The sequence below is a fragment of the Molothrus ater genome, chromosome 2 (assembly GCF_012460135.2).
Source record: "Molothrus ater isolate BHLD 08-10-18 breed brown headed cowbird chromosome 2, BPBGC_Mater_1.1, whole genome shotgun sequence".
Taxonomy (NCBI): Eukaryota; Metazoa; Chordata; class Aves; order Passeriformes; family Icteridae; genus Molothrus; species Molothrus ater.
Genome location: NC_050479.2, coordinates 26,551,092 through 26,575,905, shown reverse-complemented (window position 1 = coordinate 26,575,905; position 24,814 = coordinate 26,551,092). Strand labels below are relative to the sequence as shown.

Genomic DNA, 24,814 nt, shown 5'->3' with positions numbered 1-24,814 from the left:
TACATCTTTGAAAATAGTTTCCTTCCAGAGTCGAAGTGTGGACTGACCTCAGCTTTAGGAAAAAGTCACTCTTTGCCAGGGAGTAAGAGGCATGGAATTGAAGTTGTTGTTTTGCTCAGTGTTTATCCAGGGGTGCAGTGAATTAGCAGAACATTCTTGTACTAGGTGAACAGAACAAGAAAGCTGTTAACAAAATATCGCCATAGGGTGTAATTAGAAATGGGAGAGGTTATCTGCATTTCACTTGATTTCTTACTGCTTAATCCCTCCTTCTAGATTGTGCAGAGCCTGGAAGACTGCTTTTATAATGGCCTTTACTTCTGACTGGTCCCTGAGAGGGAGGCTGACTTCAGCGTATCAGAAATGGGCAGAAGAAAAAATATTAATTTACAAGTTGTTGAATAAATGAGCACCCCTGTGGAGGCATCTGTTTTTCTGGGTGTAGAGTTACTTTGGCAGGGTAGGGCTAAGGATCTCCTGGCTTGCTTTAAGCTGGGTTGCAGAAACGAGGCTTTTGCAGGTCTGCTCTTACAGTTTCATTGAACGAAGCCCCTGCAAAATCCCTGGGTTATGAAATATTTCCTCTCTGTCGGGTCCCAGACAAGAGATGGCATCTGCAGAGCCAGAAAAGGAAGTCCTTGCCTTATAGAGAGAGCTCTTGGTGTGACACAATGGCTGATATAAAGTGTCGGGGAAGCTGAGTAGAAGGCAAAGGAACAAAGGAAGATCGAGATTCGGTGGCTGTCTCGAGCAAAAGGAAAGGGGAAAGTGCCTTGGGCATGGATAAATTTAAGGCTGCACTTGTTCTGGCTGGGGTAGGGGATGCTCTCGGGTATCGCAATTTCTCCCGTGAAAACAATGCCTTAGGAGCAAAAATCCAGCAGGAGCTGAAGGAAATCGGAGGGCTCGAGAACCTGGTGCTGTCTCCTGACAAGTGGCCAGTAAGTGACAACACGCTCATGCACATGGCTACAGCTGAGGCTGTCATCACAGGTAGGTACGGCGGGAACAGCGGCCACAGGCTGCAGAGGAGCTGTGGAGCTGCTGCATTTCTTAGAATAAGCCTGATTGCTGGGGAGATCATGAGAAAGAGTGTCAGAAATGCTGCTTTTGTTAATGATGGTGTGCATTAGCTTGGCTGCTCCATGAGCACAATCCTGTGACCCTCTCACAGACTGGGGGATCTTGATTTCTGGAGTGTGGAGGGGCTCTTCCTGTATTTTCCCTAGAGATATACAGTTGGTTAAAGACTAAAATATCACATGTCCAGCATAACAAAATAATTGCCAAGTAGATTATCTGTATGCTGGAGTACATCAGGGAATACTATAGCCACTAGAGAGTCTTCTGTAACAGATAAGAATTCTTCTGAGTGCATTTTTCACATGTTTGTGTCCAGGCTGGAGTAGAGTTACCTTAGTACCTCTTTCAGGCTAAAAGCACTAGTGCTGCCTCCTCTTTGCTGCCCCTCAAAAAAAGGGTTGCATCTGCAAAAACCTCTTTGTTTTATAAGGAGAGCTCCATGTCTTTAGTCCAAAAAGTATCCTAGCACACTGTATTTATGATTAAATCTGTCAGAATAGTGGAAGTTATTAAGATATCTGCTAAAATCACTATGGTTTGAGAGAGAACATGTGTTTTTTTCTTAAGATGGGGGTAGTCTTTTTAAGATGAGAAGTGTTTGTGTTGACACCTTACCCATCAAACTAGAGCTTTCTGAGACTGGCAAGATCATAGAAAGTACACCAGAAGACAGTGACCTCTCAACAGTATTTTGCCTCTTCAGAATGATTCAATTTTTCTTAAATCTCTGTAAAAGCATTCCTGATTTTTCTCAAAACTCGTAACACTGGATAACTACCAGTAGCAGAAGCTCCCAATGTAGAGGAGTATCCTTCACATCAATGAGGTTTCCTTTGTGCTAGTGTTTCACTCCTTTATCTGCCTGCCTCCAATCTGCTCTAAATTTAGTAGGCAGAGATCAGTTGAAGAGTGTGTAGGACACTTCATACTTGGCTATTAGCTAACCAATGGTTTAAGGGGTAGCTAATACACTAAAGATAAGAGTAAGATGTCAGCCTATCAAGAAAAAAGATGACTAGCATATTTCTGAATATAGGCTATGATTAAATACATATCATATGTTTCTTGCTTATGGAACCCTCTAAAATCATAACTTCTGGGTAATCAAGTCAGTTAGAACAACAGTAAAACAATAATTCTTTTTTAAAGTATAGCAGCCTGTAAATTGCTCTAAAGAAAAAAGTTTAAACTACTTTTTCCATTGACTGTGTTTATCCTACACTCTCATTTCTTTCACCTGGTCAGACAAACATTATAAAAAGGTGCTTTCATGGGCTGGAGAGGAAACAGCAAGATGGAATAGGGAATTTTAGAAAAAATCTTCATTTCAGAGCAACATTGGTGAGTGGGATAAACCAAGTCCTTCTCCCTGCTTCCCACAAGGGAAACAAGAACCTCTCCTGCCCACAGCAGTGTCTCCTCCTGTCATGGGGAATGTGAAAAAGCCCCATGGCTTGCTCATGGCCCAGCCTAGGTGCCAAATCACCCACGTCAACAGAGTGAAGCTGAAGAATGTGAACATCTCTGAGGCTGAAGGCACCTGCCACCAGCCCCGGGGACCTGCCCCTTAAAAAAAAAAAAAAGGCAGGGAAATAAGCAATACAAATATCTCTGTCGTTCCCTGCCCTGCTCCCTGCACATCCTGTTTGCCTCCTGGCTGCCTGCTGGCCACAGCATTCCCCAGACACTCACTCACCTGCAGTTGCAGGATATTTGTAGGCTGGGCCAAACTTGCCCACAGCTCAAAGCCATGAAGTCCTGCTGTCAATTGTCAGGGCACTGCCCTCAGAGAGCTCCCAGCCTGAGCTGAGGCAGCAGCCAAGGGGCAGGCTTGTGTTAGAGACAAAGGCAGTTCTCACCTGGGGAAGGGATTTTGGCAGCTGCACGGAGAACATCCCAGGAGAACAGCCCAGGAGGGGAATGGCCACAAGCAGTCTGGGCTGTGGGCACTGCTGCAGACTGAGCTGCTGCTCCCCAAATCCACCCTGTGCCCTGACTAAAAGGCTGATCTGACAATGAAGGACAGATACAACATCTGCTCCCAGGAGTCTGTCCTGTCCTGTAAGGGAGGAACACGGACAGCATCATCAAACATAGGGAAACTATCTCTGTAACAACAAAAGCATTGAGGTTTTCCTCTCTTGCTTACACATGGGTTAAAAAAAATAAGAGTTGATTTCTAAAGAAAGAACCTGTCCTATTGATGGCTGAGACAGCAATCTGGCTCCAGGCATAGGGAGCCATGGTGGGCTTGAACAGCCTGGATGTGCTGGACCACAGGGACTCTGTGCTCTGGGGACAAGGTTTCTGCAGGAGCTGCCAGGCAGTAAACTCTGCTCCTGCCTCCCATCTGGATAAACTGTGACACCTGACTCCTAAATCTGGAAAGAGCTGGCAGCTTGAAAGTGTCTTGTTTCTTTAGGGATCTTATGTGGGATGGCCAGTGTAACTGGTAGGGTATTATTTCATGTGAAAGAAGAGGAATCTTTGTTCTACCCTTCATCTTCTTTGATGCCTGCCTCCAAAACTGGTACTTCAGAATGCCTCTTGCTTCCGGGACTCCAAACTTTCTCCTAAGTTAAATTGTGGATTTCCAGAATTCACCATCTCTGTCAAAATGAAGATATTTTTAGAACTTCCCCTGCTGTGTCATTCAACCTGTGCAACTAACCAAGTATTAAATGGGGTTTCTCTAAGTATGCAGAAATATATATAAGTGGATAAATTCCTTTGGCCTCTGTTCCCGCTGATAATAGATGCCAGTGGAAGGTTTTCCTTGGCATGAGTCAAGGGCAGGATTCTTCAAGACCAACAACAGAGAACATCAGCTGAGAGAAGCAGCAATACTGAAGGAACAGTCAGTGTTTAACAGAAGGAAGGTTCCTCCTTAGGCAAGACTGTAGGACTTTTTAAATATAATCTATAAACTGATGTTAGTGAACTTATTACAGAGAGAAATTTATGTGCTGGAAACCACCTTCAGGCAGTTGGGATTTACTACTCTTACTGATTTTTATAGTATTTTTTTAAAAACCTCACTGTTCATGATACTATAAGATATTTGGAGCCCTGCAGAGCCCTGAAAGACCTAAAAATTTTACACAAAATACATATAACATACAGATTTATAAAAGGAAGTTGCACTTTGTTTTTTTATCTAGTCATATGTATATCTTAAAGTGATTCTGTAATGTGGTAATTAAAAAAAAAAAGGCTTTAATTTTTAAGTTGGATTCACATCTGTAAGGGCAGGGGCTGAGCCAGGCACAGCTGGCTTTACCCAGACTCCATGGCAGCCACGCTGTCACCTGACAGTTGATCAGCTCTGTAATGACTTCACACCACAGAGCTTAAATAAAGGCCCTCAGCAGCTACTGTTGATTAACAGAGTGCTTCATCATGCCAGTGAAGGAATTAAACATGGAAAGAAAAGGAGAGAAAGATGAGAGCTGAGACTCAAGACCATTCTCCCTCCAGCCTGCTGTCATGTTGTGTAAAAATGTGACAGTGGCACCAGAAACATGACTCAGTATATTGGAAGTGGAAACAGGAATTAATTTCTCAAATGCACAGTAAGCTTGCTTACATGTCTTCTTGCTCCTCTGCCTTCACACAAGAACCTTCTCTTCTCTCCTCTGGGCAGATTACTGGTGTTTGGAAGACCTGTACCGGGAGCTGGTGAAGCGCTACGTGGATGCTGTGGAGAAGCTCTCGGGCAGGCGGCCGGACCCCGCCACCATCGAAGGCTGCAGGGAGCTAAAGCCAGACAACCACCTCCTGGCCTGGCACACACCCTTCAATGAAAAGGGTATGGTACCACTGTCCTTGTAGAGGGCCTGGCTGGAATAGTGCACACTCTCTGTGTTTGTGGCTATATGGAAATTGTTTCCTTTTCCCCCTGACATCAAAGGCCACTACCCCTGAAACGTTTCCATGCTCGCCTGAGGATGACAAGAGATCTGCCAAGAATTCCTTCTGTAGGTCACTGTGTCCTCTTGTAAGCAAACCCTTCCCTCTTTAACATCTATTTAAAGAGACTTTGTCCTTGGCTCTGTGCCTCAGGGTCCAGATCTTTGTCCTTGAGTTTAATGGTTATTTTAAGAAATATTTTCTGCCATTTTTCCTTTAAACATTTGTAGACTTGGATCTTTTCAGTGAAACCAGATCTGAAACAATATGCCAAGCTTATAAATTACTCTAATCACCAACACATTCACTGGAGGGAAAGCAGAGACTTTCTCCATTTGGATGCCCTGCTAACAACTATAATTGTTTTATTAATAGTCCCTAATATTCCTACCCTGGTTTACCTATGCCTGTCCCTCTCTTTCTTTCCCTTTATGATCATTTACTTCTACAATGAATAAAATTTCTACTTCAAGTTAAATAACGTCCACTCAGCCCTGTGCACACACATATATGCACAGTGCAATTCATCCTGTAGAGACACCCCATTATCAGAGATGGGGAACCCAGACAGCCAAAAACTGTGTCAGCTCACACCCATGGTGGCTGTGTCCATGGTGTGACACTCAGCCACTGCAGAGCACACAGCCTCAACAGAACTGCATATTGATGCAACACCATGGCAAAGACCTGGTGGCACAATGCCATGGCTATTTCTGGGTCTCTGCAGCCAGTTTTCTCTGACAAAAAAGTATCTCTCACTTGTCCCCTGCTCCTCTCAACAGCTGCTGGGAGTGAAAAGGGTGTATTCTTCCCACTCTGTTATCAGCCAGCCACATCTGAGAAAGTGCCCCTTTGGCAGTTGTCATGTGTTTTGTGACTGACAGTGGATAAAATTTGGGGAAAATAATTGTGGGAGCTGCTGTTGGCCCCAAGTAGCTCTTAACATTGTTCAACAAACAGTTGAGTATGGCTGTTGCCTGTCTCACTGCAGTGTTGGAGCCACCACTCTTCTTTCAGCCTTCCTCCTCCTCAGCTTTCCATGGACTATCTGCTTTGGGGATACTCTGGGCTAGAAGAATCTAAAATTAATTCCTTCCTTGAGATATGGCAGCTAAAAGCCACCTTCTCCATCTGTTCTGACAAATAAGCATTCAGAACATTTCAGGAAGCCTTTTTTTCACCCTGAGAGCAGAAGAACCTGAAGTGCAGATGTTCTGTCTTCTATGGGGTCCAACAGTGCTATGGACATGATTAACTTTTAATTGAATTTGCACAAAATTCTTGAGGCAAAAACATGCCACAGGCATTGAATGCCTGGGATTGAATGCCTAGCAGTCAGACTATATTTTGGATGGGCTGGAACCAAAAGGCTGATTTGCTGTGGGCATTCTATCTTGCTTCCAGCAAGAATTCATGTACCAGCATTCATGGGCTTATCTTAGGTAATTTTGCATTGCTTATGGATGCTTCTCTGCTCAAATTCTTGTGGGTTTAGTCAGCACACTGAATCCCTAAATCAAATTGCCCTATGTGTCTCTGCCACCTCATGTCATGCTCATTGCCACACTCATTACGGAGATACCTGGGTTATGTTAGAGGCTGATGAGATTCCTGTGACCACCAGAAACCTGCCCAAGATTGTCTAACACCTTCCATTTTAAGAGCTTGTTTACAATTTACAACATGATAAGCACAAGGCTAAAATTCTCTCCATTAAGTGTTTACCTCTGTTTGTCTGTCAGTATTTGTTTAAAGTTTTGATGCAGGTGAGTCTGCTGTTTCTGAGACACAGTAAGAATGTTTTGACCCAGTGCCAAAGCTTCAAATTTTTCAGAAGAGAATCACTGATGTTATAGAACTGGAATCAAAATTTAAATAAGGTAGTACCCCCTGAGGTGGATATTTGTTTTTGGAGTGACTGCAAGAGGCCAGTCAAATGGTGGGTCAAATAGCTGGGCTCTACCTGAATCATGTGCATTTCAGGCCGAAATCCTGCAGCATCCAAGCAGGTCTTTATTTGCAGCTGTGGAAGCAACTTCTGGGCCTCCTAGAAACATTTGAGAACTTTTTGCAGGTGGTATTGGCAGAGGAGCATGAGGGAAAAGTGTGAGGAAAAATGAGGAAAGTAAGGGGAAAGTTGAAGAGAAGATTAAGCTGCAGATGCACAGGAGATAAAGGTGCTGGGCTCTAAGTTTTCATGCAGAATGATCTGTAGTCACAAAAGGCATATCCTCTTCAGGGCTTAGTATCCATTACCCTAATCTTTGTTATTCTACAGGTGTTGACTGAAGAAAATCACACTGAGGTGTGACATACTAAAAAAGAATAATGTAGTGCATGAATGAAAAGGGAAATAACTGGGAAACATGGATAGGTACAGCAAAAATTCACTGTCTCCTCCAGGACAGCAACTAGGGACTTCTAATGAAACTTGGAGGTCATGAGCTCAAAGCAAGACAAAAAAAAAGGACTTCACACAACACCTACATAAGCTGCATAACTATTTTCCTATGCCAATTTGCAGATGCTACAGTTCATGTGAGTTCGAAAATGAGCTGGGCAAATTCACTCAGGGGAAATTCTTCAAGGGTTTTTAAGCAGAAAGATGAATAATCAGCTGCCTCCTGGATCAGGGAGACAAATTGTCAGCAGCTTAGTTAGTACAAGGAGATAATGTGACTTTTACTCTTTCTGGAGTATCCTCTTCACTGTCAGACATGATGAGCTGGCTTGACCTTTGGTCTGATAATGGAGGACAGTCCTTTACATTGTCACATGTGTCACCCCTGTTGCTTGCACTCGTCTTACTGTGGCTTGTGTCCTTAGTTCAAATGGTAGATGTGAGACATGGGATTTAGTCCCCTGAAGCTCTGTCTGGGTTTAATGCTACTCCATGTGATGGAATTTTTTGTTACCAAGTTTACTTGTCTAATTCTGCAGAAGGTTTTAATGGAACTTCCCAGACTGTAGGAAGGCAATGAAGTGGCAAAGACCAGCTCCTCCAGACCAGCAGTCAGATTACAGTAGTACATCTTCCACTTCAGTATACTGAGAGATGTTATTTATTAGCAGCTTTGTGCAGTGCAAGAGCCTCCCCTCTTGGAAAACCAGCATGGACTGTGTCCTTTGGAGAAACCAGGTCTGCACAGTTAACACTCTCATCTGCTACTCTGTGGTGGCAGATGATTTAATGAAGAGTTTGGTCTTGCAAGCAGGAGATATTTCTCCCAGTTGAGTGGTGCCCTGGAAGACTGGATTTCCTTCCTGACTCTTCCTTGTGGTTTCCATGTGATCTGTGGGCTAGGCAGACAGTTTTATCTGCTCCTGGAGAGCTGCTCTAGGGAAGAGGAAGAACTTTTTTCCCAAGAGGGAAATTCAGATATTGCACCTGGAAATGCCAGTAGGTGGTTTATGTTAGTTTGGCTCAGGCTTCAGCTTGGTTTGAAGTAGATCTCACTGCCACCCCCACTACTCCACTTGGATCACACTCATAATCTTAGGACATTGGAGCTGGAGCCACTTGGCATGAGACTTGATGGCAAGAGGTGTTCCAAAAGAGCCCCTGGTGCTTTGCTGTCGCAGCAGACAAAGCCCAGTGGAGCAGCTGAGGGCCCTTTTGCAGATAAGTGACTGAAAGCTGTGACCCTGGCTCCTTGGCATCTCCTGCTTCAATTCACTCTGGCCCCCGAGCTGCTCCTGCTATGCCATCATACACACAAATGGACATGCTGCCTTTCTCCATGCTGCCTGCCTGGGAAGGACAAGGAGATTGGGCTCCTAATGCAGGTTCACATAAGCTAAAATTAGGTGGCATAAATATCCCCCTTATCTTCCAGGAACCTAGAAGAGAAATGCTGATTGCTCTCAGCTATTCCCAAGGTCACTGGGAAGTGTGATTGAGCAAAGACAGTGCTGAAAAATGCCAAGTACCTTGAAAAATAGAAGCCTATCCATCTCAGGGTAGTTGCCTGCAATGAGTTAATGCTTTTTTGGGCATTGGCTCACCAGCTGCAAAGAGGAGATAATCACCTCACTGGTGCCTGGTGAAGATAAGCTCATTAAACTTCTCTGGGATCCTAAAATTACTGTGATAAGTACTGCAGAGAAACTCATTAGGAAGTTTAACTCCATTCAATGAAGTGTTTAAAAGTTGAACACCTGGGATCACACATTCAGTGCTAAGGATTAAAAGAAATTCTGAATTAGCTCTTCAATAAACAAATTCTGTGCTACACAGGGGTGGAGGTTCCCAAGACTAAGCTTGGTAAGTGTAGGCTGTCGCACAACAAGCACTAATTTGAGGTTACATGGGAAACGTCAGTTCTGACATTGCCTAACTTTGTAGGATTTGGCTCAGTAGCCTTTAGTTTCTTTTGGACACATTATTTTTGTATGTAGCAGAAACTAGTGAGGCTCTCCAGGATGAAATATGCATTAAAATTGAAAGGTGAACTGTGAAGCTCATATAAAGTGTTTTAATTGTGTGTTTACAAGTATAAAATAAGGGTGTGTGGAAATGTATCTGTTTCTCAAAGTTCTGTTTCTGGTGTGGGTACCCGGAGCAAGCAAAACAGGAGAGTCAGCCAAAAATGAGTGAAGATGGGATGAGAGTTTGGGTTAAGCAAATCCTGTGAACAAAAGAGCACATGGCTTTTTGAGCCCACTGTGGTCTTCACAGCACTTGATTATACTGGAATATTCCTGTAAAACCAGAATGACTATGTAGGAGCAAAATTCCTCACAAGAAATTTTCAAAACTTGTAACTCATTTTGCATGGTAATTTCCCATTCCCAGAGGAGTTCCCTTCCCACACATGAGCTGAATTAATTAAGTGTGCTTGTCTCACATTTTATCAACATAATTGTGTGAGATCAGTCTCCTTTTAAATGCATGGTGTTATCCTTTTGCTCTAGGTTCTGGATTTGGAGCCTCCACAAAAGCCATGTGTTTAGGGATGCGATACTGGAAGCCAGAAAGGCTGGAGTCACTCATTGAAGTGAGCATTGAGTGTGGACGAATGACTCACAACCATCCCACAGGTAATGCCTGCACTCTGACATCCCCTAAGGCAGCTTTGCTCTTCTGCAGGGACTAACATGGCTCCTGTGAACTCCCCTGGTTAACCCACTTCTGCTTTGCAGGCTTCAAGGCCTCAGTTTGAACTTTGCTTGGTTGATACATACATGTGTATATTACTTATATAGGCTTATATATTTGCTTGTATATTATGGTGACAGCATCCTCAAGCAGAGTGGTTTTCTCTCCTAAAATCCCAATATGCATACATAATCTGCCTTGTCCAAAGCATATTCATGTTAGCTGCCCTGATCAAATTTTAGGATTCATGAATATCTAGATGACTCACTCTTATCATGCAAATTTATGGTTCAGGGGATAACAACATTTTTCTCTTGGCAGGTTTTGTCATATCCAATCACTGTAGGTAAAGGTAGTAAGCCAAAAAAACTCAACTCAACATATTTTAGGATACAATCTGGAATATTTTCTAAACAAAGCCTAAATAAGCAGATTTAGTGTTGTTTTTAATATTCAGGTCAGTCATTTTGATAATTTTATGCTATGTAAACATGTATTCATTTTGTCTGTTTTAAACAGCAATAAATAAAACCATAATGAATGATGACATGTTCAACACACTCAGTGCTATGAAGCAGTCAGAAAAGCCATCAGGATGCCATAAAATTAGGGAAAAGCATTCAAAACAAAGCAGAAAATTAGGCTGGCATGTAAAGTCTGTGGTGAATTAGCAGCCATAAGACTGCTTGTAGTCTGTGTCCATCACATCAGAAAGGGCTTATGAGACCCAGAAAACGTCAGCATTGTCAGATACCTTCCATACAATGAGAAATTACATCCAGAAAGAGTTTTCAGCTGGGAAAAGAAACAAGTAGTACAGCAGGAAGACAGAAAGGAGAGGGGTGGAAGGGCCACATGCACTTCACTGCCATCCTGAAACGTGTCAGGGAAATGCCAATTATTATCCTCATAACTCAGATTCAGAAAACCCAACCAATGTGTCAGTTGGGGCTGAAACATGAAGACAAAGGAAATACTTGCCCATGTTATGCACAATGAAGCCTCAGACCTTGCTGCTACAGGCAGCTGCAAAGTCCATGGGTATGACTGGGGTCAAAGGAGACCAGGCAAAGAGGCTGTCTTGTCAAAATCAAACAAGCTGTGTAATCAGAATGGCCCCTAAAACTAGCCTGGTTGCTCAGGGGAATGGAGAAACCAAACCACTTCACTCTGGGGTTCCCCCTGTCCTACAGAGGCAGACCCCTTGGGCAGGTGTGCCTTCTTCCCCAGAGAGGAGCAGCAGGCTGTGTGAGGGCTGCCATGAGCAGGGTGGCAGCAACAGGGGGTGTGCAGCCTGGGAGGGGGCAGGAGGAGACTGCCAGCCCCTGGGCACCTTCAGGGCACACCCCAGCCTCTGCCACCCTCTGAGCGAGCTGTCACTGCCCCCTGCTAGCCCTTTGGTTTACGCTCTAAACCCTCTGCTGCCACCTTCACAGTAAATGTGGCCCTCAAAGATCTTCCGATCTTTGTGGCATCTGGGCTAGATGCTGTCTATCTGTGAGACCCTTTGGGCTGGGTCTACATGGGCTGTTATTCTTTATGAGAACATCTATGGGACTCACGTTGGATGTGCCTTGGGCCTGACCCAGCATTGCAAGTCTTGTGGCAGAGGGAATTAGTAATCACCTCATCTGGGCTTGTCACCTCCTAAGATAATTTTGTTTTACCTTCAGCAAAACACACAAAATTCATGATTACCTCTATGCATGAGTGAACACTTTTGGACCCATGCACTGAGAGAAGCATCTGCATCAAATTTTGCTCAGCTAGGATTTATTTAGATGACTGACTGGTTTTCTTCAGCTTCTTTTGCACACTGCACCAGGTTGGTTTTTTGCCCTTGCCAGAATGCCAAGAGGACAAGCAAATACAAGAAATGAGCTGACTGTTTCTGGTGTCATGGAAGTGTTGAGTGCCCATCAACAGTTAAAATATTTGTAATATTTAAAATGTTGAAATATTTGTAACCAAAGTAGAAGACCAGCATGTCTTTCTTGGAAAATTTCTTTTTTCTTCTAAGGGGACATGAGTTTGTTCCCTTAGAGTCAAATGAGCCAGAAATAGTGTTAGATCTAGCAACCACCACTCTTTGACTGGATGATGCTGTAAACAAGTTGATATAGCCTGTAATTGAATCACTTTGTACAAGTCAATTATTTCATGTGACTTCAATCAGAAGATTTTCAGTATCCCATTGGTAGATGATGTTTATTTTTGACCCCTACCTCAATTTCTATCACATTACACCACTGAGAACAGAAGCTCCCTTCCATGTAAGATAAGTCGCAAACCAAGGGGCAGCACTCATTAGCCAATAATCTCAACATGCCACAAGTCAGGCTGCAAACAGGCAGAGATGGGTTGTGTACATTTGTTAATCTACCTGACAGCCACAAGGCATTCCACTGGCAATTGTAAGAGGAAAAACAAGGACAAAAAGGATGGTACCAGCACAGATGCACACTGCTAATCCTCATTATTTATGAATTCCAGGTTTCCTAGGGTCCCTTTGCACAGCTCTCTTTGTGGCATACGCAATACAGGGGAAACCCCTTGCTCAGTGGGGCAGAGAGATGATGAAGGTTGTGCCCATGGCTGAAGAATACTGTAAGAAGACCATTCGTCACATGGCAGGTACCGAGTCTGGATCAAATGTTTATTTTCTTAAAGCTATCTTTAGCTGGAAAGGCACTGAAGAAATGTCACCCCCTAGTCTTTACAGCTTACTGCTTTCCCCCCTCTCCTCCCTCCAGAGGTTGTCCTCCTGCTTTCTCTGCTCAGAGAAGTAAGCTCTTCACAGGTGGTGCCACCTTCTTCTACCACCAGTTAGTTGCCTGGTGTATTGGCGGCAAAAATACAAAGCAAAACAGCAATGACCGTGCTCTACTGCACAGTTTTATTTTTAGGGAATCTTCAGAGATTGCTGGGAAGGGGGGAGGAAGGAAATTATATTTAGCAGGTCATTAGGCAAACTGACTGCTGAGATTAATTATTCAACTGCTTTCCATCAATTAGTGCAGTTCAACATCTTCCTTAAGGAAAACCACTGACACTCCTCATCCTGCCAGGAAAATTTCACCTGCAGATACCTCCTGACCAGGAGTTAGCTTTTGACCACAATTCAGATTTGACTTGTTGCTTTTCTGAATAAATATTTAAGATACAACCTGTCGTATCCTTGTTTTAAACAACTGTCACCCAACTCCTGAACTTGATACTACTACTTTTTTATTGCTATGCATGTGGTCTTTGGGGCAAAGGTACTTTAGTCCCTCCTTGCCGGGAAATGATGTTTGTAATGGTGAGACCTGCTGCGGACAGATGAGTATCATTACATGGAAACATCAAGGTAAGAGATTAAGGGACAGCTGTTGAGAAAGACTGAATTCTATAGAAATCTCTACTCAAGAAGACTCAGAAATTAAAATTTACCCCTGAAGAAAAGCTGCTGCTTTAAAATCTGAAAGGAGCCCTGGGAAGGCTTTCTGAAAGACCCTGCATTTTTATCTGTGCCTCATTGCACACCAGGATTTTTTTAGCAGAGACCCATGAGGAGCAGGTGCAGGATTAATGTGATCAAGCTTCTCTCTGAGTGGCTTTGCAGCAGGTCCCTGTCACTCCACTGGAGCAGGACCCCTCGTGTGGAAGTATGTGTGCTGGGCTCCTGAGGCATGCCCTCCAGCCAGTGCCTGTATTGTTGAGCTTCATCCTATTTTGGTAATGGGAAAAGTGTCCTGCATTAAAGTTAAGCTCCTTGGCTGCTGAGATGTGCTGCAAAGAAATCCTGCCAGAGTCCTCCAGTTTTAGAAAATCCTATTTTAGCTATCTTATCTTATCCTATTTTAGCTATCTTATCAAACAGAGAGTTTGTTATCCACGCCACAGAGAGAGTTCGACTCTACACCCTTCTCTGATATCCAGTTGCAATTACTGGCCAGATGCTTCCATGGACCTGAATGTGACCATCACCTCAGCTGGGCTCAAGGGATGGTGCAGAGCCTTGCTAGGGTTAGTGCCATGGGATTCTGACCATGCTACAGATCCACCCAACAGAAATCTCCTTCACCTGTTTGATCCCTTTATTTCTGAAACTCTGGAACAAGCACCTTTCTTGTTAAGGTGCTACATAGAAAACATTCAGTTTTGAGGCATTTCTATTTATTTTTATGGGGGAATTAGGGGAAAAACACCCAGAAACAAACAAACAAAAAGCCAACAAAAAAGAAAGAGGTCAGGTCACTCACATTTCTAAAAACTGTTATAACTAGCTGCTGTACTGGGTGTTGATAGTTTACATTTGCTTTGCTTACATTTGTTTTGCTCCAGATGCCATAAATACACCTAGATGCTCTCCTTGGCCTGATGGCTATAAATGCCCTTTCACTCTGTTTTTGTAAACACCTCCCCTTTTTAGGGTTCTAGTGAATGGAATGAGGCCAAGCTGGGTCATAGACTCAGAAAAAGGGCAGCTGGACATTTCCAGGTGTCTCGGGCACGTGGTTGAATGCTCATCACTGTCTGGGGCACTGGCAGCTGACAACTTTTGTAAAAGTGTCAAGTCCTACAAAGCAGCTTGGATTTTTACAAAAAAGCCCCTTAAAGATCTTAATTGCCTAAGAGAGTCACCACTGTGGCATTCTAGGAAAAGAAGCAATATCAGATTACATCCTTCAAGTGAATAGTTTGGTTGTGCTTTGTGTGCACTTCTCAGCCCTTGCAGCACACACCACTGAACAGCCAAGCAGGAGAGAGACAGGGAAAAAGTGGGAATGTTAAATTTTATTTTGCACCCATAGTCCCATCCCAAATTGCTAGTTTGCCTTGGCACACTCAGCCATCCAGGCCACCTCACTGTTCTCTAATTCCTGACCCCCCCTCAGCTTGCCAGGCAGGGTGTCCCTCAGGCCTCAGTTCTGCAGGCAGGTGCATGTGTATGTGCTTAACAATCCAGTGTGGCTGAGTTAGCTGCCTTTGTAAGCCTTTTTATAAAGGGTGAACCAGAGCATTGCCTAAAAAATACACTAAATTTAATAAGTTTATTTACATGGAGAACATTAAGCATGATTAGAGATCACTCCCCAAAGAGACAGAAAAAGAGGAGAAAAACATATGATTATTAAAAAAGGCTTTAATGTAGCAGATGTATGCATTATTCATCCCTTCGCTACATTTGATATGTATTACAAAATATGCAAATGAGAATTTTGGACTTTCCTATCTGTTTTTTCCTGAATGATCACACAATAAACACGATGAAAATAGAACAGAAATACTGGAGAACTTATGCAAATAAAAATTGATAACTGAGGTAGGTGGCAAATTGTATTTAGGATGTGGAAGCATTTTTAGATATTCTTTAATCATAGTAAAGGAATAAAAACTGACAAAGAATTGATTATTTTCTTTTTCTTGACTTTTATCTTCTCCTTGGAGTACTCTTCAGTAAATTCTTGTAAAATTTCATCTTGATATATATTAAATGGCATTAAAAAAGCACAAAATTCTGAAAGTATTTTCTTCATTGCATCCTCTGTTTTCAATTAGAAGTCCCACTCCATATATACTTAGTATATATGCAGTATATTACTGTAAAATACCTGGGGTTTCGTGTCAGTCAGAACTGTCACTATTCTTAAAATATGTTAAAGTAGAACTGAAAATGTTCTTGAAATGAAATACTACATCATTAATTTCTTTTGCCTTCAGAATATCAAGAGCACTGGTTTTACTTTGAAGCCAAGTGGCAGTTTTATTTGGAGGAGAGAGAAATCAATGAGGAAAATCAGAATCAACCTGTCTTTCCAGCCAACTATGATGCAGAGGAGAGAGAAAAGGTAACAGCAACTTCCAAAAGTTCTTTGGATGGCTCTGAGCCAACAGAGGTATTTTCAAAGAGACCTTTCCAAATGATGACAGTGTAGTCAGGAATTTGGGTTTTTTATAATTTTTTTTTTAATTTTAAGAAAGAAAAAACAACTATCATCCTGGACTCCAGTACATGTTAGCTTAAAAAAAAAACCAGGTTACCACCAGTCCTGGGTTTGCTGCACTGGGAGAAAACAGTGCAGAGAGGCAGGCTTAATGGTCTGGTACCTGAGCAGGTACAAAATGTGGGCCATGGCTATCTGAGGGTGGAAAAGGCAAACTGGAGCTCTCATTAAAGCCTAATGGAGCTGTGGCCAGAGTCTGACAAAAATACTCTCAGGTATTAGAAGCTGGATTTGGTCATGTTTAGTGGAGGGTATCCCTGCTCATGGCAGGGGATTGGAACATAGTGGTATTCAAAGGTCTTTTCCAATCCAAACCAGTCTATGATTTTTTGGTCCTTCAAGCAGAAGACAGACATCCCAAGTGATTGATTCCCTGCCAACCTGGGCTGTGCCAAGCTAGTTTTAAATGTCTTGAGAGATGGTGTTTCACCACATTCCATGAGATACTATTTTATAATGTACATGATCTTTTCTTTGCTGGCTATATCTTCTTAACTCGAGAGAAATAATGTGTCTTCTTCCCTGCTGTTTACCGCTATCTGATATGGGCTGGCACCCCCCAAAGCTCTCCACTTAGCAGCTAAGCAATAAGTATGTGGTTCTTGACACCTTTTGCCATAAATCAATCCCTTTTTTCCAGATTATGTAAATATAGTTCTATGCTTACGAGCCACTTTGTGTATTTTTAGGTGATTATCTGTGCAGTGAAGATGCCTATGGAAGTATGATTGATAACAAGAAATTGCTCACTCTAAATATAAAGAATATTCCTTTCCAGGTTTATTTTACTAATTCAGTGCCATGAATTTGCTACTAGTTTTATATTCCTTCCAGTACTACAGAAGTCTCCGCAGAGCTTTAGGAGAGATTAAAACAAACAGTAATTTCCCATGATCATTTCAAGAGGGAACTGTATGAACTTCTAATGCAGAAGCAAAATTTACCTTTGTTACCCTAGCCCAACTATTTTAGCCTACTGATCTATGTATTTTAATGAACAAGAAAGGAAAAACGGTGCTTGATCCTCAAACTCCCCCATCAGGCAGAGATCATAGCCTGGCAGAAGTCAAGACACTTTATTAGTGTGCTAGCAGCTATGGAAAGAAGAGATGAGGAGAAGGTAACTGTTCTGCCTGCCTTTTTCCCAGGAGTGCCCTCCCTTTGCCTTCCCTCCAGACTAGCTGTCCCCTTGTGTTTGGGAATACAGTTGTGTTTCCACATGCAGAGCACCAGTGTCTGGCACAACCCTTGCCCACAGATCACCACATGCAGGTTTCTGCTTGGCCAAGTGCACTTTTCTGCCAGCTGTATGTGAAAGTGAAGCCCTCAAATGTGGCTTGGATTGATCCAAGCATGTTTCAAAGGCAATTTCCCTCCCAAAAAGAAATCACAGCCTGAAATGTTTAGCAGCAAAGGCCACATTCCCTATTACCTGGTATATATAATTTTTCAGTGATGTGCCTTTGGAAGATGTTAGATACACAGTGAATGGGCAGATATTGCTCAACACATGGGATCAGCCCTGGTTCTGCAAACAAAATACTGGCCTGACTCACTTTCCTGTAATGGACACAACAGGCCAAAAAACAAGGGAGGAACAAAACCAAAGTCATCCAGGACAATTAGAATATAAGGACCTTGTTTCCTTAAGATGGAATTGCTTAAGCCAGCCATGAGAAAGAACCCAGAAAGGAGGGAGGAAAAAAAACAATGGAAAAGGAGTGCTAGCCAGCAGGAGGTCAGCTCCTGAAGGGTGGGGAAGTCAGAAGCAGCTGTAATTACTGGTGGCAGGGGTTGACAGCAAGGAGGGGAGATGTGAATTACCTCCTGGGCTTGGCAGCAGCTCAGTGCCTTCAGCAGGAGGGTGCATGCTAACACCGCATCCAAGTCCTAGGTCCTTGCTGGCCCACCCAAGGGAAGCTGGGCTGGTGCCACAGCACAGCACTGGAGCTGAAAGGAGAAGGAAACAGTTTGGGAAGTGCTGCCTTGGGGCAGAGTTAAGTCCTGCCAGGTTCAGTCCCAGGACAGCTATCTGCAATATAAAGCTGTTCCAGCAAGGTGAAATGACATCAGATGTGTGCAGAGTGTCAGGGATGAGCAGGAATAACTGGGGTGACACTTGAGCAGCCTGGCTGCACACCCAGAATAGCCCCTCCATACTGAGCCCTCCTGCCTTTGGTAGCATTGAAAGTCTGTCTGTGCTGCTCCACCAGCATCCAAACTGTAGCAATCGGGCTGGAAATTTGCAAGGGGCAGAGGATGGCATAAAGGCATAAATAATCTCTCTAAATTGTCAAAAAATAAAGAAAAAAAAAAAGGAAAGAAACATAGAGTAAAGCTGCAGTCCAATTCTGCCATGTCTGATGTATGCATAGATAAATCTCAACCAAGTATGAAATAGGTCAGGTGAAAGTGAATAGAGAGAAATGCCAACCCTTCATACATGAAGCAGAAGCCAAGAGCCAGACAACCAGTAACATCCAACTTGCCATGATACAAATTAAACTTCAGGAAATAAAGATGCCCATTTCTTAATAGGACAATATTTTTAACTATAAATTTGGGTTGAGATAATTTTGGGATTTGGGGCTAGAGGTACCTACTCTAGAGAAAATCCAATTCTCCTTTGCAAATCTCTAAACTGGTTTTGAAGTTCTTTCTTCTGCCTTCTTCTCCTGGGGAAGAACTGTTTCTTACATTTGCAAATTATTTTCCCTTTTGTTCAACAACTGCTTTTAGAAGAGGAGAGAAAAGGCCTGGTGTTGTCATCTTAGTGCAAAAGTTCCCATACCTTCTCAGTGATTTCTCATGGGCAGCTCCTCACAGCACAGCCAACAAACTCCATCTCTCTCCTCACCCAGCTAACCCACTCTTTTGTAGCACTCACCTTCTTATTGGACACAGCTGTGGCCTATTAAGGGCAGGCCTGTTCCTAATCTTTGGTGATTAGCACAGCTGCAACTCCTCAGGGGTGAGACTACCTTCTGCACTATCTTTATTTTCTTACATTCTATCCTCCACAGCTTGGCAAGAAAAAGACAGAGAAAGGGGCTTAAATTACATAGTCTGAAACGTAGGCCCTAAAGAAATTATTGGACCCGAACATTTTCACCCCCCATGAAAATTTGGCTAATTGAAACATGTACAAACGTGTGACAAGAGGAGTTGAGAATATTCCCAAAGGCAGTAAGAGGACTGATGAAGTATGACCTTACCAACTGTAATTTTTTATATGACAAGGAATTTCTAGGATGTGAACTTGAAATCTGTCTTGATCTACTTTTTGGCATTTCTGGCTTGCTTAAACCAGCCTCTTGGCCTGGTGCCTTAAGCTGGAGTGCAGGTTTATACTGGCATCTCAGGCATCACCGGGACTGCTAGAGCTGCCACTGTGGCTCATCCCACACCAGCACCAGAGGAGCCACAGCACAGCCCCTGCTGCCCTTTCCCAGCCCCAGGAGCCATTTCCACCCAGCAGGGGAGATGCCAGCCATGCCTCAGGCCTGCAGCTCCAGTGCCCTGCCCTGACAGAGCTGTGTCTCCACAGACGTACCGGCGCTGGAGCTCCGAAGGCCGGGGGGGACGACGAGGCCACGACGCCCCCATGATCGCCTACGACGCCCTGATGGGCTGTGGGGGGGATTGGACAGAGCTCTGCAACCGCTCCATGTTCCACGGAGGTGAGGATCCCTGTCCCTCCCACCGCTGCTCCCTCACCAGGGCCGGGATAGAGCCCCCCTGGCTGTCAGCTGCCTCTGTTGGCCAATCTGCCATGCTGTCTGTGACATTGCCACCTCTGGTTTTAGCCTCTAAACTCCATTCTTCTGGCAGCAGCTGCCACACAAGCCATTTACAACACTTTTCAAATGCTGCTCCATCTACATCTCATGGTTCCACCAGAGGTGCATGAGGAATAAGTGCAGTATAGCTTTCTAAAGGGCTGACAGATGCTGACAGAACATGGGTGCCTTTGGCAAAACAACCTTTTAGTTGTATGTAATGAAACCAAGTTAGGGAGAAAAATAATACAGCACCCAAACAAGTGCCAGCCAAATAAAACCCAGCACTTGGAGGTACACAATTAAGTACTTCTACAGCTTTGTGAGAGGGAACTTTCTCATTAGCAGACGCATCTTGCCGGGCTTTTGGGAGGGCCAGCATAGCTGGGGGGTAGGACCCCAGCCCTGAATCACCCGCTCCCTCCCTTTGTGGGGTGAGCCCTTTGCAGAGGCTCTGGACCTGCCCCAACACCGTGGTGAGAGCCCACAGTCTGCACTGCAGACCCTGGCAGGCACAAACCCACAGGCCCTGCATGCACAGAGCACCAGGGCTCCTCAGCAAGGCTGGGTGTTTTAGAGCCTGCACTGTACTGTGCTGTGCAGAGGAAGAGACACTCTCCAGTCCAGAACCTTTGTTGTACAGTAGACACCCCTGGAACTATTATTCCCTCCTTTGTTCTTAGCAATGGCTAGCTGCCTGCAAGAGCTGCTGTGCTGGGGCAGATCTTCCCAAACAAACCAAGTGAGCTCCCAGCCCAGGAGTGCACACCACAGTGGCACCTCCATGTGCTTGCCTTGGCATCACTCTCTTGCTTTAGGCATCCTTAGCCTTTGGGACTGACCCAATACACCCCCACTGCACTCCATATGCTGGAATACGTGTGGAGCACTCCCTCCATCAGTGTGGAATGCTCCCTCCTCCAGGCAGGGCAGTGTTTGGCTGCGTGTGAAGGTGACACTAAGAGAGCACTGCAATTGTGTTTGACCCTGCAGGGGAGAGCGCGGCCACGGGCTCCATCGCGGGCTGCCTCTTCGGCCTGGTCTACGGCCTGAGCAAGGTGCCCAAGGGCTTGTACCAGGACCTGGAACAAAGGGAGAGGCTCGAGTTCTTGGGCGAGAACCTTTACCGGCTATCCATGGAGGAAAAGTAAAGCAGTTTCTGCCATTTTCTCTTTCTCTAAAGATTATATCAAACCCTGTAGATATCTGACTGGCATTCATAGTGAAGGAGGTAGCCCTGAGTTAGTCTGAAGAGCTCTATGTACATTGCGTGCAAGTGAAGATAGCTGAGTTATTAGACTGATTAGAATCATTAGATTGATTAGATATATGTGATATTTGTGGGTTTTTTACAGATGCAGGGATTTCTAAATATAAAGAGTGCTGCTTAAACCTCAAATGGCAAAAAAGAAATAAAACGTCTTTTGACTGATTTCAGTCTAACTTGCTATAATACCACTTCTTAAACAGCTGTTTCCAGTAATTACACATATGAAATTAATTTTCAGAACTAATGCTTTCTTGCAAAACTAATGGTAGTACCCGCTCACGGGGATATTCTCTGTATATTTGACAATCCTTTCACCACTGTGTCCCTCCTTGTTCTCAAATCTAATGTGTCTGTGACACTTGTAAACCTAATGTCTCATGGATTAGCTTCTAATGAATCACTGATCCCTGTATCAGCACTGTGGTGTAAGGTATTGTTACATTAGAAGCTTCCAGAAAAGGAAAAGCCAACACTAAAAATACCTCCAAGGAACAAGCAAAGCATCAGTGTGTCTAGAATTTCTGATCAATATGTCTAAAATTTCTGAATTATGTTTTTATTCTTCTTCAGTCTTCAGAACAAAAGTTTCTCCAAAATATAACTGGCTGAAATATTTGTAAATAAATTAATCTTGCACTATTTTCTAAGTATCAGTCTTTATTTTTAGATTGAACAGATTATATGTTGCTGTATCAGTATCAGAATTTTTGGCTGAGGTCTTCAAGCAGTTGTAATAGGTCAACAGTTAGGCTGTGATACATTTCACAAGTCTGAGCACCATGAAAACCCCAAGAAGAAAAGTTACAACTGCTTTACCTTTTTCTTTTTTTCCCCCCTTCATTTTTCCCCCCTTCATTTTTCCCCCCTTCATTTCCCCCTTCATTTTTCTTTTGTTCTTTTTTTCCTTTCCTTGCCTGGCTTCATCTCACCTTTCCTCTCCAAGTTATTTTTCAACATTTCTTTTTTTCTTCTTTTTTCTTTTTAAATTTCTTTTTCTTGTCCTTTTTCATCCTTTTTTCTTCTCCTTTCCCTTTGCCTTTCCCTTTTTCCCCCTTCTTTTCATTTTTCCTTTTTCTTTTATTTTCTCATTTTTCAAGAAAACCAGGAAACTACAATTGAGTTAGAAGTTGCCTACCATAAACAAAGCAAATAATAGTTTTGATGAAGGAGATCCTAACGCCCCCAAAGAGCAGCACAGGCACAAATATGGAATCCTCAATGAAATAACGCAGAAGTGAGCTCAAAATTTGTTCCCACATTTAACCTCTTGTTTTACTTTAGAAGTTCAGAAAGTGAGGTCTACGAAATATTTTCTAATTTCCACCATGCGTGATTGCCTACGTGGTGTTGGTTTCTCCTGTCCTTCTCCAGCTGCTGAACTGTGTTTTAAAAAGATAGCTAAAAATACACGAGTACTTTCCTACGCCTTTTTCCGTGTAAGCCCTTGCTGGAATCATCACTGGGATGTTGTGTGGCAGCCCCAGGAGCAGGTGATGCCTGTCAGTGGGAATAGCAGCCTGCATGACGATGTCCATATGGGAAGGTTTCCATACCGCGCCTTACCTCTGGCTCTGTTGTTGTAGCATGTTTTCTCTCTGCAGCTTCGCAAGGTGCTTCCTTGTTTGCTTTGGAGATGTGTTAAACCAAAGGCAGCAATTGTGTCAGTAGCTTTTGGTGCCAGAGAATACCAAGACTTTCTGAAAAAATTGCTTCTAGTTTAGGATCCTTCTAGCACTCCTGTAATAAATTCAGCAATAGAGAAGAGAGAAGAACATATTCTGCATAAGGTAGGACTTTTTCTAGTACTTTGGCTTTTCTTCTTCCTTTAGGAAAAAAATAATAACTGACAAATTTTAAGGGGATTTATAATTTTTCCACTTTACCTTCTATCCAACCTGAGCAGGACCAAGTTGTTTTTCAGAGATCAGTAAGAGAATCTCATTGAAAAAAAAAAGGACTGACCCTCTAAAGCACCATTTCTGCAGCTGTTGGGGTGAACAGTGCCTTGGCCATCATTTCACTGAACACACTCTGTGCATTGTTTTGAGTGGACAGAGGCCTGTGCATTGTTTTGAGTGGACAGAGCTGCTCCTGGTTATCTTCCTTATCTAGGGGCAGGTCGTTGGACCAAACGCTGCACAGAGACAGGTAGGGATGCCCAGGGATGAGGGAGGCCATGAGATGCAGCCCTTTGCACACTCCAGCTCATGGCCATTTCCCCAGAACCTACCAACAGAAAGCCAGATCAATCTCATTGATCTCTGACAGCTTTTGCAGGACAGTGTTTTTCAATTTGTTTCTTGTTTTTTGATGAAGCCTCCATAGTGCTGTTTCCTTCTGCCCATGCCACTGTCCCTGCAACAGCCAGTTCTTTGGGCTGCCAGAGTGTCTAAAAGGGTAGTCAGATATTTAACATGAAATTCAGGATCAGGAGACAGGGCCATCTCTTTTCCATGCCAGAGACACTAAACCAGAAAATCCTACAACTGCATGCTCTTAGCAAATGCCATGGGATGCCACCACACCCTGCTACTCAGTAGCCTGTGGACCCCTAACTGAATAGAAAGGCTGGAGGGCACTGGTGCAGGAGGCAGTGGGCAGGTCTGGGAGAGAGTGCCAGCTCCTGTCCCTTGGCCTTGGCACCTCAGCTCTCCTCTGCCTGTGACACAGGAGTATCCACTGCAGAGGCTTCTCTGGGGCAGGCTGGCCAGCGGGATAGGGTTGCACTGCTGCCCATTAGCATATTAGGCTGTTACCACTCTGATGCTGCCTGTGATAAGTGTCCCCAAAGAACCTATAAATAAGTAACTAAGCAGCCTGTCTTATGCATCTTAATTATTTGTAGGCCAAGAGGACAGGAAACTTTTGAAGGTGGCCTTGCCTCCTCTACAGGTCCAAGCAGTCTTTCCTCCAGACACTGAAAACCATCAGCAGCATAAACCAGCTTCCATAACCAGCAGTACACTGAGGCACATTAAAAAGAGTCATTAAAAGTCATTAAAAAGAGTGGAAACCAGCGTCTCCAGGGGAAGAGAGGGGTGAGGGAGATAAAGCACATCCTCCATTTTGCAGGATGAGGGAGGAGCCCAAGTACCTGCCTTGTCATATGGCATAGCTCACAGTGCTGGGAAGTGAATTCTGCTGGCATGGGCTTCCCCCACGCATGGGGACTACCTGTCTGGGTACTCCTGATGGGATTAGAATTGACTGTCTGTAGTTGATATAGAGGTGACTATATTTCATTGATAGATGACATAGTTTAAGAGCAGCAGGATGCAGCTTGGGAAAAGACAGTAAGGAAAAATTAGGGATGGTGGCTTAGCCTTTTGAGAATGGTGGTCATGCTCCCAAACATGAGAAGTCTCTTACTTAGGCCTCCTTCCTTGAGGGGAAACCATGGTGTTTCCCAAAATCTAGGTTAAAGCAGACTCACCACTACCTCCATTTTCTGTGGTGGTCCCAGAATTCAGTGTCATTGTACCACTGCCCTGGCACAGAATGCATTTCAGATTTACATGGTCACAATGGTCATTTGCAGGTGACGTCTTCTTGGAAGAACTGCAGATGCCCTAAATAGGTGCCATAGCTGTTTGCTCATTTTCTGCTGCTGGCTGGTGAATATGGATCAAACACTCAACCCATGCAACAGGTCTTGGTACTTAAGGCAATGCAGTATTCCCACAAA

At 43.8% G+C, this 24,814-nt stretch overlaps 1 protein-coding gene across 1 annotated transcript; it reads left to right on the top strand.

The window, feature by feature from the left end:
- Positions 1-624: 624 nt before the first annotated feature.
- ADPRHL1 (ADP-ribosylhydrolase like 1) lies at positions 625-21,742 on the top strand. The gene is made up of 7 exons (XM_036384032.2): positions 625-993; positions 4,727-4,891; positions 9,907-10,032; positions 12,584-12,724; positions 15,797-15,924; positions 19,628-19,760; positions 20,853-21,742. The coding sequence occupies exons 1-7, from the start codon at positions 780-782 to the stop codon at positions 21,008-21,010; spliced, it is 1,065 nt and encodes a 354-aa protein (XP_036239925.1). The 5' UTR covers positions 625-779; the 3' UTR covers positions 21,011-21,742.
- Positions 21,743-24,814: the final 3,072 nt, after the last annotated feature.

Coding starts and splice junctions, on each gene's coding strand:
- ADPRHL1 (XM_036384032.2), top strand. CDS start 780: ATGGATAAATTTAAGGCTGCACTTGTTCTGGCTGGGGTAGGGGATGCT. Junction 10,033..12,583: donor GACTCACAACCATCCCACAG/GTAATGCCTGCA, acceptor TATGAATTCCAG/GTTTCCTAGGGTCCCTTTGC. Junction 15,925..19,627: donor ATGCAGAGGAGAGAGAAAAG/GTAACAGCAACT, acceptor GTGTCTCCACAG/ACGTACCGGCGCTGGAGCTC.